The 17,660-nt window shown below is 35.1% G+C and overlaps 2 protein-coding genes across 9 annotated transcripts in view; one reads left to right on the top strand and one right to left on the bottom strand.

The window, feature by feature from the left end:
- The window catches only part of Ror (tyrosine-protein kinase transmembrane receptor Ror), a 313,177-nt gene that overhangs the window by 70,647 nt on the left and 224,870 nt on the right, over positions 1-17,660 (top strand). The window lies entirely within an intron of this gene.
- Positions 1-17,660, bottom strand: part of LOC145944865 (uncharacterized) — a 37,466-nt gene that overhangs the window by 17,174 nt on the left and 2,632 nt on the right. The window contains exons 2-3 of one of the 7 annotated variants that reach the window (XM_083053461.1): positions 12,840-12,927; positions 6,274-8,690 (exon numbers count right to left, since the gene is read on the bottom strand). In XM_083053461.1, the coding sequence (XP_082909587.1) occupies positions 6,274-6,448 (175 nt within the window). In that variant the 5' untranslated portion in view covers positions 6,449-8,690; positions 12,840-12,927. Of the gene's footprint in view, positions 1-1,120; positions 2,627-6,273; positions 8,691-9,078; positions 9,096-9,115; positions 9,263-12,839; positions 12,928-17,660 lie in introns of those variants that run through there. The other 6 variants (XM_083053471.1, XM_083053481.1, XM_083053521.1 and 3 more) reach the window with 6 other exon arrangements.

The following is a 17,660-nucleotide window of genomic DNA, read 5'->3' as shown; positions in this document are numbered from 1 at the left end:
AAGCATGTTCTAACGGGTCTTTTGATGTTACACGTGTATCAGATATTTAAAATTGTATCACGAAAAAGAAAGCGCTTTAATTTTGAATCAATCTATGCTTTATAAATTGTGTAGATCAATGAAAGTAACATAGGTTAATAAAAATATTATCAATTAATACATATAATAATAAATAATAAGCAATATTAATTAATTTGGACATCATGAATTAAAAAGTTAAATGCAAAATGGTGACATAAAATAATGTAATAAATGTAAGTAGTATAGGTCAATGAAAATAGGTAGATCGATGAAAATAATATAAGTCAATAAAAATACTATCAATCAATACATATAATAATAAATAATAAGCAATATTAATTAATTTGGACATCATGAATTAAAAAGTTAAATGCAAAATGGTGACATAAAATAATGTAGTAAATGTAAGTAGTATAGGTCAATGAAAGTAGTGTAGATCGATGAAAGTAATATAAGTCAATAAAAATACTATCAATCAATAAATATAATAATAAATAATAATCAATATTAATTAATTTGGACATTATGAATTAAAAAGTTAAATGCAAAATGGTGACATAAAATAATGTAGTAAATGTAAGTAGTATAGGTCAATGAAAGTAGTGTAGATCAATGAAAATGATATAAATTAATAAAAATACTATCAATTAATAAATATAATAATAAATAATAACCAATATTAATTAATTTGGACAAATAAGAATTAAAAAGTTAAATGCAAAATGGTGACATAAAATAATGTAGTAAATGTAAGTAGTATAGGTCAATGAAAGTAGTGTAGATCAACGAAAATGATATAAATTAATAAAAATACTATCAATCAATACATATAATAATAAATAATAAGCAATATTGATTGAAATTTTAAGAAGAAGAAAAACTTAAAGAACTTTGTGATAAATAAATAATAAAATCATTTATAATACAAATAGATATGTAAAATAATCAAATCGCTTCTATTTGTGATTAATAATAGTAAGTTAGTTAAATCAATTTATGAATCGAAAAAGAAAATACATAATATAATCATTAAAAGAATGCTCATTCATTATCATCAGTGCACGTTAAGAGTTAAAAGTACGCTTAAATAAGTTCGTACCAGAATTCCGCGACGAGAAAAACGAGCTTTCCTTCTCTTCGCGTCTTATTGGTCTGCTCGAGTCTCTTTTCTGCATCATGTCTATAGCCCGTTCTTTCCATTTCTGTGTCCTCCACGGAGGGCTGGTTTGTTCGATGACTTTTCGCCGAGGGGGATCAACTCCCCTCTTGGATTCGCGATTCGCCACGATTTCGTTAGATCAAAGTCAGCGAGCTCGTTTTACTTATGTGTACGTATCGTTTCTTTAACGAAGTTACGTACACTCGAATGATAAAATTGGGGATCATTTTTGCTAGTCATTAAATAATTTATTAGCGTTCCATCAATAAATAACGACGTTACTGGCTGATTTAACGGCGTGTCTGAATTTCATCCTTCTGTAGCTTATTCCGGAAAAGACACAACACGTTCTCATAATAGCCGTTCTTTATTTTCGTCACTATCCTGTCAGTTAATTGCATCGACGTCATACAACACTCGCCGTTTCTTCCTCCTCCATCTGTGACCAAGTATTTTCCATGATAATATATTTCCCGCGAACAGCTGCTATGTTCTGTATTATGCGAACGAGTGTCTATATCTTTAAGCATTGCAAAATGTCGATAATAGCTCGAGAGAGACAGCAACAAATTGATATTATTATTACGCTCGAGAAAATTAGAAGACTTAATTTTAATTTTAATTCAGATATGAATTTTAGGTAAGATATTTACACTTGTCAATTTAATACAGCGTATCACTACTGATTATATCAATAAAAAGTAACAATTAACAGCCGAAGTTAGCTGATTTTTGTTTATTAGCATGATGTTAAAATTCGCGTATAATTTGAACCTAAATATTCTCACTAATTTTTTTATTACTCTTCCACGCAAATTTATCGCGCACTTTGTATAAGCCTCGCGTGGAACTTCTCTTCCACAGTTCAACCTTCGTTCCGACGTCCTTCTCTTTATTCTCGTTACGTAACCCCGAGATGCGCGTCTCTCCGCCAGATGTGCGTCTCCGTACGACAACGTCGTCGTCGTCGCGACACCGAGGATCGACGACGTATCACATCGACACTTGGGACAATGACGAATGTCGGTATATACGAGAGCGGTTTCCGGACTCGGTCCTGCTTCCGGGGTCGCGCTTCGTGAGTTTGACAGTTTTCGCGGACCGCGGAAACCCTGCCGGCCGTTTAGAGTCCCCGGGCGAAACTAGTCGGCGCGTAACTACATCACTGCCGTGGTCTTTATCCCTACCGCGAGCGAGCTACCTCTTCTTCGTCTGCTTCTTCATCGCGCGTCACGAAACCACCGCCGCGGGTCTCTCTCTTTCTCGCTCTCGTGACTATTTAAATCTTTTGTAGTCCCTCGTGGTCCCGCGACGCCAGGACCGTGTTATCGCCGGGGCGATACCATAGTTAGTGCATTTCTTTTTTACTCCCTCAAAAAAAATTTTCTAATTGACAATGGAATAATATATGTAAAAGTAATGTACAGAAATTATTTTACGATTGTAGAATTTTGAAGTGACGAAGCGTAGAGCTTCTTCGATGGCACTTATGAAATAAAACTGGTATAACTCGAGGGTATAAAATACATATATGCTCTCATAAATTTCGTACATTTTTAATTTTATTGAAGATATATTTGTGAAAAATATATAAAAAATATTCATTTCTCAATAAATCTCTTTTCATGCATCGTTACTACTAATAAGTAACACTAGGATGCTCCGGTACTGATCAGCGTCATTGTGTCTTTTCATTTTATTTTAGAAACGTCGTCGTTCTTATAAATTTCGTCATTTTATTATGCGCCTTGACCGCAATATTACGCAAAAGCTATAATCTCGAACGAGAGAAAAATCTTTTCCCTGACAAGTTTATATATCATTTAAATTTATGTGTGTGCATTCATTGTAAAGCTGTTACGCTATATGCACGCTAAATATGTTGATAATATCAACGTTTTATCTATCTATATGTCAAACTTAAATTTTTCTAGCGTGACGATTACGATTTTCAAACATATTTTGAACATTGTGTCTTCTTTTCTTAATTATTTTAAGCGATTTAATATTGTTTCGTCGCGAGGAGTGACATTGTCGCTTCTTATGTCTAACATCATCAGTTTTGAAGTTTGACGGCGCGATATTTTTGATATTGAAGAAATTCGGTGTCGGTGCAACCAGGGGCGATGATAAATTGTTCATTAGACCGGCGCCGTTTCTTCACGCGGCGATGTAATCTATCAAGAGGTTGAAAAAGGACTCAAAATAATCTCCGAGCCTGACGTAGGTGGTGTCTGGTTTTCCCATCGAGCGAGCATGAGATGGGAACGGAAAAAGGGAAGAACCGATAGATCCAACAACTCACTTTAGACCCTCTCGGCGTGCTGTCAGTTTTTCTAATCGTGGAGGATTTTCTTCACACGTTACTTGAATGCACTACGATAATCCGGCTGCATAATGTGCCGGAAGGGATAAAAAAGCTCAGACGTTATCTTGATTCCTCGAGAGTGTCGGGCCTCTTTCTGTTTGACTATATACTAGATGGTCCTAATCGTTTTTAATTAATCATTTCGTAACTATAAATAATTATATGATATGCAAGATTTGTAACTAGATTAGATTATCGTGCTTTTTTAGATAAATAATTATAAAATTAAAAAAATATACTTAAAGTGCTTTTATATGTATATAGAGTATATATTAAATTGGTTCATAACATTTATTTAATTTTATTGCTAATTTAATTGTATTTAGTGAAGAACATAATTAGTTGTCAAAATTAGATAAGATTAGCTAAGAGAGAAATTTTAAAATAATTTTGATTTTTACGTATTAACATTAGATACATATATTGAAAGTAATGCGTCATTACCTACGCTGTATTCAGAGTTATTATTAAATTTTATCATTGCTTATTTATCTAGTGATTCAAGTTTATTAATAGTTAAAGTTTGAAATATTTACAGAGTTTGAAATTTTCGAATTTTATTGATTTATCGACAGGGATGATTAAAGGCGAGATTAGTTTGACGTTTCAATAATTTTACATGGGATATAGTAAGTTAGCATTTAGGTCTCGGAGTCTGTACAGCGTCGACATCTGGATCTCGAGTTCCGAGAGAACAAACGTCATCCCGGAATATTTGCCAAAACAAAGCTTTTCTTGGCTTCTCGGGTAAATAAATCTCGAGGAAATCACGTACACGCGATTCATACACGTACCGTCATTCAAACTTTTTACATTAACGTCATATTTCCACGCAACGTCAGCATATCTGTTCAAGCTCTCATTCTTGAATTATAATTAACATGTAATATTTATCAAAAGCTATATGATATAACACGTATGTACCTACCATTGTTAATTGATCTTCTTCGAAAGAATTCGTCCGATCAAACAATTGATTTCAACGATAGCTTCTTACGTGCTGCTTTCCGTATTAAAGAACTTTCGATAGTTTGGTTAATCTGATAATTTCACTGTTAGACGATTAACTTCTTTTTGAATTTATTTATTTTGTATAATTTAAGTTTTATTTAAATTCATTGATTAAATTAGTCACGTGCGTGGATCCATCGCGTTCACTTTTAATTACAAGTCACTCGTAATTTTTTCTCTTTTTTTTTTAGTTTGGACAGTTTTTCACGTTAAAATAAAGCAATGTTATGTTATGTAAAAAAAACTTTTTTGTTATACATATAAAATGATGTGCGGATGCGTTTAGTCTTCTCAAGCTCGCTCGAGCGTATTTAGTGACTGAGTCAAATCTGCTGGATCGAGTTCGCCGCTACTAGAAACTGTGCTACTCGCGCTTATCCAACTGGACAAATTCAGCGTGTGCAGGCCGGGTTTCGAAAATAGTTCGTAGTAGAGGTTCGTACGGCGACTTCAATCCTGCGTGTATGCGCGTGTCTATTTGTAGGCGATTCCGACGCGATGCAGATTACGAGATTTAGCCATAGTCGTATAATGAAATTCTCTATGATGTCGTAAAATATATTTTACTGCTTATTTGCGGTATCATCCATAACGGCGAATCCATAATTAATAATAGAAATGACAGCGAGATTTGCGAGACTAGCGAGATCCATTTAAAATGTCATTTAATTTCAGTTTAATTCAGAGCAAAATTGCGTCGAGCAAATTTATTAAAGCCCGTCTCAAAAGTACTCAATTACTTTCGCAATGTATTTAAAAAAGGTGGGAAAAAAAGAAGAGCAGCATTTTTTGTAACGAAAGAATAATCCACCGTGTAAAACTTTAACGACATATTCTTTAATAAGTTTAACATTGACTTGTTCTTCTTTTTTTTCGAAAATGTGATGAGATACTTTGTGTATCTTTAAGATGTCAGCTTCATTTTTTCACGAGATATTTGCTAACTTTAATAGAATAATAAAAGCTTGGAATTGCTCTTTTTCATGATATATTAAAAATTCCTTTAACACGGTAGTTAAATTAATCCTTGATTGCTCTGGCGCAGTCATACTCCAAAGGATCAAATATTTAACATTATTAGTTGGTCTGGCCTGCCACTAACGCGTAATGGAAGTCCCGGTGAAATTAATTTGGCCCCCGAGTGTGAATCGTCTATAACGACAAATTAATAATTCAAACAATGGCGTTCAGAGCAATTGCGCTAGTAAAATTCATGTGAATATTCTCTTGACATTTTGTATGAGAAAGGAAAAATATATATAATTTTGTAAATAATAAATAAACTCTGCATAAATAACAATACATGAAAGAAATAAATTAACTGTAGCATTGTGTTTGAATCTTTGTAATGTATAGTCTCATTTATGAAGATATTAATTTTTTAGTTTTTATAGAAAATTATTTAATTGTTAAGTTTAATGCACATATTTCTTTGTCGAAAAAGATGAGAAAAACTTGGGGAAAGATAACTTCCATACCTCTTTCCGTATATCGAAAAATCGTTTTTGTTTATCCGTCGCGAACATCTACATTAATTTTATGCAACCAAGTGTGAGGATGAATAATAATCGAGCCATTATAACGTTCTTTTATAACGACACATTTGCGAGATCCTCTCCCTTCCCTTTTCCACCGTTTTCTCCCTAACTCATCAATAGATTCGCCCCGTGAGTTGCCTCTATATTCTCCCTCGTATTTTAACCCCCGTCTTTACCTTGCTCCACCTCGGCATTAATGTGAATGGTCCTCAGTCTCAGCTCCTCGTTCTCGTAAATCATCCCTCTTGAGGACTTCCGGTCGAGTTTTCTATTTGGTTTGACGCTGACGTCCCTTCGCCTGGTTCTCAGCATTCCGGCACCGCCGACGCTACCCACCCCCGCCCCCGCCATTATCCTTTTCCTGTGTTACTTGTCTCTTACTTTCTCCGCGCACGGTATGTGGTGTATTACAAAGAGCGGATCACGATGAACGGTCGATTGTCTGCAACGATCAGCGCAGCCTCTCAAGAGGAGCAACATGCGACTTCTTTTCTCTTGTTCTCCTCCCTCTTCGCGTGAAACTTTTGCGAGATACGCGCGCCCGTTTCACGTGAGTATTTGATCCTTTGTTTGATCTTTGGTGTCAGAAAGAAGAAAGTTTCGAGCACAAGAATTCCGCCCGACTTTTGCGACTATATATGACTTGGCCACTTGACGTTCTTTCTATCGCATAGATAAATCCAAGAGTCCGTTTCGAGGAGTTTGCCTTGAGCCTTGATACGTTACACCGTAAGATATCTCACTTCAAAGTATCTGCACTTTCTTTAGATTGTTTCTTCCGTGGCGAATTTTGAGATTAAAATCTTGTCACTAAACACATAATCACCTTTTATCGTCTAACTTGATGAACTGTTTGTATTCGTGTAATAATACGAGAGAAATTGTTTAATTTAAAATTATTTTTATTAATATTGATATTAAAACGCAATGCCGAGAATTTTTTTTGTTGGATTTTATCATTGAAAAATTATTTCTAGTTAGCATCTCTCAGCAAACATCTTTTGATTCATTTATATTAACTCGATTGATAATGAAAAATTTAGTTTTGATGTTCTTATATATATACGATTATATAATAACTCGGCATCACATAGAAAGGGTTAAAGATGCGCGTTCGCTCCGATATACCTGATCTCTAGAATGACGCAACGCAAAGTCGCTTCCTCTAGTTAAAGCGGAACGTTCGTTTCTCGAATAATCGCACAGTCACTCTTCCGGCAAAGAGTCTGCATCAATCCCGGGGAACAAACTCGGGAAGCGAGGTGTAATTGATGCCGCAGAAACTCCGGGAAGACCGACAGACGCCTTACGGACTTGCCGAGTCACTCTCTATTGTGAAGACTATACACGTTAGTTTGTAGTACCGCGAAGTTTGTACACGTCGGCTCGTAGTATCACGAAGACTATACATCAGAGACCTTAAATCGTCACGCTGCTGCATCGCGAGATCAGGGTTAAGAGCTATTGACGTTGGAGAATAATCTGCGTCTAAAATTTCGTATATACGCTGAAGACCATTTGTGTCAGTATCTCGCAGATTGTGTATCTTGGTTTATAGCGAAGATCGTGTTGAGAGTTATCGATGCTGTAATAACGTAACATAATCCGTCTATGATCTCCGTGTGTTGATATATCCGTCGTAGTATCAACTTAACGGAAATTCTCCACCGAGAGGCGGTTTACTAATTGGCGAGTTCCTCCGAGAATTACACGTCTCTTGTCGGATCCTCACTGATACCACGAGGAACGGTCAGCTTCGTGGACCCGTCCGCGGTCGCGTCGTGCCGTTCAGACGAAATTACAGCGTCCGGCAGCACCGGTCGTCGCGTCGCCCTCGCGGCCGGAAGAATTTGCATCGGGCACTCATTTCTCACGCGGTATTCCTCGCACGCAATTTGCGTCCCCATTACTCAGCGTTTATCAGCGTGCTCGGACGACCACCTCTCGTACCTTCAAGCTCCGTCCTTGCGTCCTTTTTTTATTTTATTTTTTCCTCCCCTTCTTTTTCCTCTCTTACTCTCTTACTCTCTTTATTTTGTTTTTGTCTTTTTCTTCTAATTTGTTTTGCACGTCCGCGCGGCACACGCGAGGGAATTTATCTCGTCGCACGGATGGATTTTCTGCAATCTTTTGGCTGGCTGCGCCGGTCATCGGTCGACTACCATCGACCTGTTATGTATGCCGAGACTTTCGCCCCTAGACCGGTGATTATTCACGAGGGACTTAAAGTTGCGAGCCTGAAGTTTTAGCTTTTAGTATCTAGTTTCTTTTCTATTCGCTGGGGACGTCGTTCGTGCGTTCGCGCAAAAATTGCCCTCGCGAGGACGATAAGTGATTGTGATGTGCAATGCACCGCAGCTGTTGCAGGACGATTATCCGCGATGATGCGCGATACCGTGATGCACTCGAAGACTCCTTGAAATATACTCCTTGAAATATATTATAGTCAAGTTGAAGTAATTGCTGATGTCAGATTGAAGTAAATGTTAGTCGACTTCAGGAACGTCGTTGCACGTTTTTTGTGAATTCTATCTTCATTTCTCAATCTCAAATCTTGCCATTGAATGAAGCGATAATTGCTCCCGTTAATGATCTGAAAAAGAATATATATGTTATAAAACATGTATAGTAATCATATTATTATTTTACTTATCATACCAACTATCGAATATTTATTATAATATAGTCGGATATTATATATACATTATATAGTATCAAATATTTTTAATGAAAATATAGAATATCAATATCTCACTTCTTTTAAATAAACTAAATTGTTGCGTTTATCAGATTGCTTTAGTCATTGCAAAAATAGAATATTTATCCGTAAGTTGAAATTGCCAAAAGTCACAATTAAAACTTGTTTTATCCAAATAACAAAAGTGTCAATATTGTTGTAAAAACTCTCGTGAATGAAGGTCTTATTTGCCTGTGAAACTTTGCAAGAAGTCAGGAGAAATACGAAGGAAGTGATTTAAAACCTTGCTGACAACTCTCTCTTCACTTATAAAGAATTACTTCGCGTATCATAGGATGCGAAGTATCCGACACGCGTATTCGGATAAATGCGCGAAATGGCAAAACATTTCGCTCTTGTGCAAAGGAGGAAGCGAGTATCCTCTTTGAAAGACGCTTTTTTCGTGATGTTGCTCCCTCAGCGTTTTCTCTCTTTCTCGAACCTCTTCTTGTGTGCTCTTCTTGTGACATTCAAAGTCGAAAGAATGACATCAAAGAGGATCACACAGCAAAGCAGGTACATATCCTCAATCGCTTGTTGTTACCCTGTTCTGAAAGCAAAGAGCAACAAGGAGAAGGCAAGAGAAAGAGAGAGATACGCACATAAAGAGAAATTTATTATATTTCAGGAAAAATTGTGCCTTAAAAGCATATATAATAGATTTATTTGCCGAAATAAAAAATGTTTATAAAAGATAAAATTAATTGAATTTATTAAGCGCGCATTATCAAGCTTTCGCAAACAAATTTTCTCGATAAAGTTTTTATATTTATGTAGAATATGCAATTAAGATTTCAATATTTTCTTGTAATTTTTTAATCTTAAATAAATACGTAATATAAAAAATACAAATCATTTCAAGTTAAGAAATGTATACATAATAAAAATATAGATAGAATGTAATAAGTTAAGAAAGAATAAAAAAATGCGAGAAGCGTCTGATATTCATCATTTTGATAATGAATGAGCTTAATGGCTATATAAATAACGACCTTCTTGAGTTTACGTTAGAAATTATCTCTGGGCTATCTCACGCGATAATTAGAAGAAAAGTGAGAACTTTTTTCCGCTTCGTCATGCATACGTCTGCTGACTTTTTGATGAAGCTAATATTCTTCAATTAACATCGACGGAGACTGATAAAAGAATAAATAACAAACATAAAACGTAAAAGTTTTCTTTCTCGCTAAGATATTTTTTTGAGTGCGAAGAGAGGTATTTGCGCGAACACATATACATATAAATACACGAAGAAATTGCGAAATAAAGTTAAAGTCATAAAGTTCGAGTATTTTATGATGGTGCGACAAGACTATGTCGATGCATACTTACAGTAGATATTCGATTTGAACGCATTCCAAGTAGTGAGTCATGTGATTCGCGACTCGTGTCTAGCACGAAATGTTGCAAATTAACGTTCGACGAAAACTATTTATGAATAGAAAAATAATAACTAACAATCTATAAAATAAAACTTTATTTTATTTATTTATTTATTTATCTTTTTATTACTGCAATGACGAAAATACTTAATCGAATTTTTACCGTATTTATATTTTTAGAACAGTCTTACCTAAAATATTAACGCACTTTACATCATTTTTAATGACATGTCACTCTGTCACATTACCAAATATTTTAATGAGCCATAGCTATTTTGAATGCACGCGTTTGAATTTCCACTGTCATTCATTCTTACAAATAAATTACTATTGTTATTTATTTGACAGAATTAAATATATACATATATTGCTCTGGGTCTCGAAAATAATTATCAACAATTAACTATTTTATAATTATTTTTTTGCATGTTACAAATAAATAAATTCAGTTTAATTAAATATATTTAATTTATTCATTTATTTAATTTTTCTTTTGTATGATTAATGAATATCTTAAGAGAGCAGCGCACCGGATGATATAGTTATTTATAAGCAAACGCTCGTCGCGTGCAAAGCGCCAGCATAACTTGCGCTTAAAAAAATAAAATATCCATAAGAAGTCTCTCTGTCGACATAGGTTGCTTGAACGCTCGCAATTTAACGAGGTAGGACGCGAGGTCTTTGATGCGGGACGAGATGTAAGAGGCCAGAAGTTACAACGTGCAACAATTATGCTCCTTTAAGCGTGAACGGCGCGACAGAATGGCGGGGGCGATGTATCTCCTTTGTAACGCGAACTTCACAGTACGAAAGTTTTCGTGCTGCCGGGCAAAAACTTAGGGCTCGTTAAGGGACGCACATTTGCATGACATTTATCACAACTCCTGCGAGGATCTTTAAGATACGTGCCAGCACCGCCGGATAAAGCCAGAAGGATTAATGAGGACGTCTCTCGCATTTCGCACGGTTGTTAAGACCAAATATATATATTCGCCCGATCTTAAACCCTCGGTACTTCGGTGCTTATTCGGTCGCGCGCGTTAATACCATTCTTATATGTCTTATTTATCTTTACGGAAAAAAATTCGTCGTAGTATGTAATCTCTTTATTGTGTAACTTTTTTTATTTTTCACGCAATTTTTTATTTAAGAGGAATTAAATATTTCTTTTACTATGAGAAAGTCATTGCGCGGCAATATATTGGAAATATTATTTTTAAAAAATATATATTATATATTTTTTTAAAATTATTATTAATTATATAACACACAGGGAAATGTGTGAGATTTTAATTTAAGTATACATAATATTATGTATTTTACGTAAAAAGTATTCACATTATTTCTTTGTGCGAGAAACAATTTCTCTTGTTTCTTATTCGCGATTAGAATAGGGATTGATTTCATTTGTGAAGTGCTTTTTCCCGAAGCTTGTTCTTACATGCGTGAAATGCAATAATGTGCCTATTGGCCACCTGGTGGTCGTGCAATTTTAACGATTTCCGGTCTCGACGGATACGCGTTTGGCGGCTACGTATTATGCGCGTATCAACATTGCGATATAATACTCGACATAAAACAGACGTGAATTTCGGCACATGGCAACACGGTCCGTTCTTAATATTAAATAATTGGAAAACGTGATTTCCGGTATATATTCTAATACTTTAATTATTGCGTGTAATCTAATTGTGAATCAGATCTCTAAAAGCATAATCGGTTGCATAATATACGAATATTAATGTTATATTATTAATATTATATCATATTATTAATAATATAATTTGTAATATTTTATGCATTCGCATAATTATGCATACGCATGATTATAATCTCAACTCTCATCTCCCTTATGATTAAATATATCTATAAATATATATGTATATGTATATATACCTATGATAAATAGATGGAAATATTGGATAACTTTTTAATTTCAAAAATTGTAATTCATATATATCTTATATTTCATTATTTTAAATGTGTGTCACACAAGTTTGAAAGAGATATTTTTTGAACATGGAATAAAGGGGAAATATATATATATTTTTTTTATATTTCTTTATCTCAAGTATAAATATAATATAGAAATATTTAGGTACAAAGTTAAATAAGAAAATTAATAAAATAAAAATGCCTTTTTACTTTTTGACACATTCAGGACTTTGATTTTTCATACGCAATTCACGCGATGATGGTTCTGTATGCAAAACAGATTCGACCTTCTTTCGCTAGCGTATATTTGCGCGGCGTGAAACATAAACGATGTAGTGCGATGCAGCGACCAGGGTGTCTCGCGCAAAAATCGAATTTGTACCGTGAAGTGCGAGATCGGGGCGTTATCGGCCAGTAGGCGTGTGCACAATTTTAACGATTTCCGGGCCGGTACTTTCGTAACGCGTTTTGCACATCGTCGCCGACGCTCGAAGGTCGACGCGAACCAGACGCCGTGATTTGAGATCTCGATTGGAATGATCGGTCGCACTGTGTGGAATTGAATCGATGACGGGGCGCGTTATTATTAAGCGAAGCGACGACGGGTTGTCGATCACGAAATGATATTCGTCGTCTACGTCTGCCGCGTTTTTTCATATCATATTAAAGGGAATCTCTCTTCACTTACGAATACATTGCTGCGCTGTGTGAAACGATGCTAAGATAGAATTTCCAGTTTCCTCCTTAATGAGCATGATTGTGCGCACCGCTATTTCCTAGAAAAAGTTAGAAATATGAATAGAAAAATGATTAATATGTTGAATTATTTTATAAAAATTGTCTAACAATTCTTTTCTCTGACAAAGAACTAATTTGTTATTTAATAGAATTATCGAAGAAAGATTTAAAAAATAGTTAATATAATATTGATATATAGAAGTCATATAAATTTTATATTTGGTTAAAGAAAATTTCAGTTGTTATTTTTATAAATAGAATAATCATTTATCTTGAGTTTAGATTTCTAGAAAGTTGTTTATTGTCTGAAACTTTAATATATTTTAATTATATTTATTTTATTTATTTAATTATATTTAATACATATTTTATTTATTATTTAACTATAACAAGATCTTTTATATATGATATATTAATATATTAAATAAAATAATTTAATCGGGAAATATAAAGATTAATTATGGAAATGTTTTACAATAAAAAATATTATATTTTAAAGATATTATATTGAAGACTTACTATAATTATAAATTTTTATTGAACTTTCACTTTTAATTTATCAGAGTTCAGAGAAACAGAGCGATTAACACCAGGAACATTCTGTAGAACATGTCGACGGCGGTGCACTCGTGACACACAGTCGCCGCAATGACGGGCCCATGGATTACACCCCCGACACGTGTCGCCGACACGTTTACCGGCGTGACGTTAACACACGTGCGTTGTCGCGGCTTCGTCGCGTTGCGGCGCGTCTCGTAGTGCGTAAGTGCCGCGCGGAAATGCGTGTACACGTGGTTTGCGAATGATTTACACGCGACCGTGCGTAGCATATGCACCGGCTGCGAGTTGTTCGCGCAGATGCAGCACGAAGATTTAATTTCGAGTGCGATCGTTAACCTGACGATTGTTAACGGCGTCCAATTTGCCGGTTTTAATTATCGCTCGTTAAGTTTCATCGCGCTTGTTTTTTTCCCCCCTTTTCTTTTCGCGAAATTCTGCACAAGAGCGAACATTCGAGACCCGATATATCCGTCCTCGATGGAAAATATGTCGGATGTAACGAAGAGGATGGTTTCGCCATTCTCGGGTTTTTTCATTCAGAACGAGTCATGTCCAATTAAACGAAATATCTCTTGCGTGCTTCTTCTATTCATAATGCGACTTGTTTCTTCAATATTTTGCCTCTAGCTATGGAAAAGTGGAAGTATGCCAAGCCTTGAATGAAAATCCTTGTTTATCATCAATAACACATTGACTCTAATTTCAATAAAATTAAGGATAATAATATCTTGAAATTATAATGAAAGATTTAAAGAAAAAATTAAATATTATTGAAGGCTCAATATTTCTAAAAAAAAATAAAAAAAAAAAAGGAAAATTAGCGGTTTCACTAATAACAAGCAACATTCTGTGTACATAAATTATGGAGATATCTCTTGCTTTTCACCGCAAGATATTCCGTTATTAAGCGAATAGACAGAATGAGCGCAATAAAAGAATTCGCGCGGGACACGGTCGAGTCGCCCTTGTCGTTAGACAAGAATGTCTAATAATAGTAATAAAATGAAGCGGCGATGTACTTAGATGCCTCTCGAGGAATGCTAACGAGACGGCCTTTTCCTCTCCATTTGCAATTCCGGTATACTTTGAGAGAAACGTAATACGGGAATACAATACAAGCCGAGTTTCACCGCTTTCGCAGAAGTCACTTCGCCGAGGCAATCCGGATTCGCGACGAGGCCACGGACGCGGCTAATTGAATTCGATCGAAATGCTTGCCTAATTGCAGCGTCAAGTTCTCGTAAGCCTCGCGTATTTGAAAGTTCGCTGTTCTTCACCCCCTCCAAAGCCTGCCTGCCTTCTCACCCCTCGGGCTCTCGGCCTCTCTCAATTCGCCTTCCATTTTGAAAGTGGGACTGAACTTTCGAGTTTATAGAACTGAATCTTAAGCGGCCAACCCTCCAATTTAAACTTGGGTCGCGATGTTATCGTTCTGCCCTTGAAAGCGGGTTACCTTTGCTAACGCTGGGACACAGCCGTGGTTCTCCCCAGTTCTTCGCGATAGCTTATCAATCATTTCAGTGCGGCGGCTGCAATGTGTTTTTTTTCTCGCTTCAAATGTATGCTGAAGTTTTTTTATCCGTATTTGTGGTAATGTTAGATTTGACATTATTCGGAATTCGTTGCAAAATATTATAAAATAGAATTTGGCTTTTTTATGAATTTGAGATTGAATTTTTCTTAGCGAATGTGAAAATAATTGTCACAATTTCATGATTTTCTATGAATTTGTTGATTTCACAAACATTTTTTCATTCATTCATATATAACTCTTTAGTACACAGAGAAAATTTTCTCTTAGAATTTACCCTGAAAATAATGGTAATTGTGGGACAAAATAGAAATAATTTTATGAGAATTTCTCTGATTAATATCTATCACAATAAAATATAAAATATGTTTGATTACTAAACTGCATAGTAAAATTAATGTTTTATATTTTACTGTACAAACATATTATATTTTATATTTTACTGTAATAGATATTATTTTTATTGTGATAAATATTAATCAAAGAAATTCTCAGAAAATTCTTTCCATACCAAGAGAAAATTCTCTCTGTGTATGTAATACATCCGTGTAAAATATTTTTGCGACATCTTTGTAAAATATCTTTGAAGATATTTGACGTTTATAAAGTTTTAATTATTTATTGTGGAGAGGAAATATATTGATACAGTAATAAATATATTACACAGCACAATATATATTGATCTTTTACGGAAAAAATTACTCAATTTTTTTATATTCTTCTTTCGTCAGAAAGATATTTATATAATCTTGTCGAATAATTTTATCATGATTTTTTGTAATAACACCTCGCGATCGCGACATAGATAGAAACGCGCAAGAATAAACTGCTCGAAACGGACAGCAGATACCTCAGCTGCTCTGTGCGACCTGTCTCGACTGATTTTTCGAGTATACGTCCGAACTGTCAACAGTCTGACGGAGCGGAGAAAGACTCCAAGAAAAACGAACGACCGCCGAGCTAGAAATGAATCATCAGCCGTCTCATAGCACTACCGTCGACGATTAATTCATCGTCGACCAATCGTTATTACGGTCGACGGCCGACACATTGGTTGGCATGGAGGAAAAAAGCTTGTGCGCGGCATTTTCATGCTCGGGACGAACGATCGCTCGGAGCCAGCACGAAATCGTGGCGATGAGAACTTAATCGTCGGGAAGAGAAGGAGAGAAAGAGAGAAACGAAAAGAAGCTGGGGTTCTCCCATGTGGTGCCCCACGATAATTCGAAATTTCATAGCCGCGCTACTCTTCGCGGGCAGAAATAACTCGGGGCATCATATGAACGCAGCTTGAAGCGCTAATATGTAAACATCTCGTGGTCGACTAATCGGTCGGAATGCTGGAAGTAGATATTCAGAAAGTTTCGAGATACATACTTCTCTCGTGGAAAGATAGGAGTAGACTTCTTAATATTCAGCATCAAACACCTTAATTAAATCACGAATTGAGAGACTCCCAGAAAGTAAAGTTTGAATTTTAGTATGAGAATAGAGCTTTAAATTAAACCATTTATTCAGCCGCTTATAATTCAAGGATCGTACCTTTACGAAACTCCGATATAAAAAAAAGCTATTTCAAATTAATGCAAGATTTCTCATGAAAGCTATTTATGAAATAATTGTTTATTTATTATTATATTAATATTATTATTATTATATATTGTATTTTTCTTGAATATATATAACGATAGTGTAGCATTGAAAGAAAGCAGCAAAAAAGTGATTTTCTTTTCAGCGATTTGAAACTTTCCGAATTAAAATGTACACCATTCAAAAATGGCTCTATTCACAATTGTTCGACAAAGTTGTGAAAAAAGTTGGCGTTTTAGGCTGCACATGCTGCACTTATGCGTCGCGAAATAAATTTCCATGTCGTGTTCCCCCGTTTATTGCCGCGTTTATTGCTTGTTGCTGCGCGCAGCAGCTTCAGAAACGGTTTACGAAGTGCAGATTTACGAATGTCGCGTCTCCGAATCCTCCGCGTGCGACGATCATAAGGGGATTTTATCGTTATGACATTATAACATGGAAAGTTGCATCGCAGCAGCGTGTCATTTATGTCTGAACAATCTCGAGCGTGACTACTTGTATGTCTACATCGGTTGTCTGACTCATAATGGCAACTCTCTCTTCGTGTATACAGAAAAAACATTCTCCCTCCAAATCTTCAAATCGCTCGAAAGAATTAATTTGTTGATTTAAATTTTGCAAGACGATTCTCACATTTGCATATATATATATATATATATATATATATATATATATATCATTTTTAAAATCTTCTATTTTTATTATAATATAATTTTAAATTCAATTTTTTTAATCTTGTCAAGTTTATGATTAATTTTTTATTATAAAACGATTAGAGATTACACATTCGACTTTTTATCGATGAATTCATAAACGATAAATAGAGATTTGCTTTTTGAAACATAGTTGTTTTTATCGAAAAAGGGTATTGGAAATGATTGTCACCGCGAAAATTTGCTGACATTGTACTTTGGAATAATCTTCACATTTTTTCATCGAGATTACAAGCTTTCGGCTTCGCAATCAAAGATCGCTGGGAAGAAAAATGAAAGGATTAAGTGAAGCACGAAACGAATGTCAGCCACATTACGGCGAAACTCGATTTCGCGACGAGGGAAAAAAGAGAGATTCTAATTGTACTCAACGCAG

Source organism: Prenolepis imparis, unplaced genomic scaffold (assembly GCF_030444845.1).
Source record: "Prenolepis imparis isolate NDT839.2.m4 unplaced genomic scaffold, iyPreImpa1.0 SCAF_1, whole genome shotgun sequence".
Lineage (NCBI taxonomy): Eukaryota > Metazoa > Arthropoda > Insecta > Hymenoptera > Formicidae > Prenolepis > Prenolepis imparis.
Note: the sequence above shows the minus strand (reverse complement) of the source record. Positions and strands in the feature narration are given on the sequence as shown.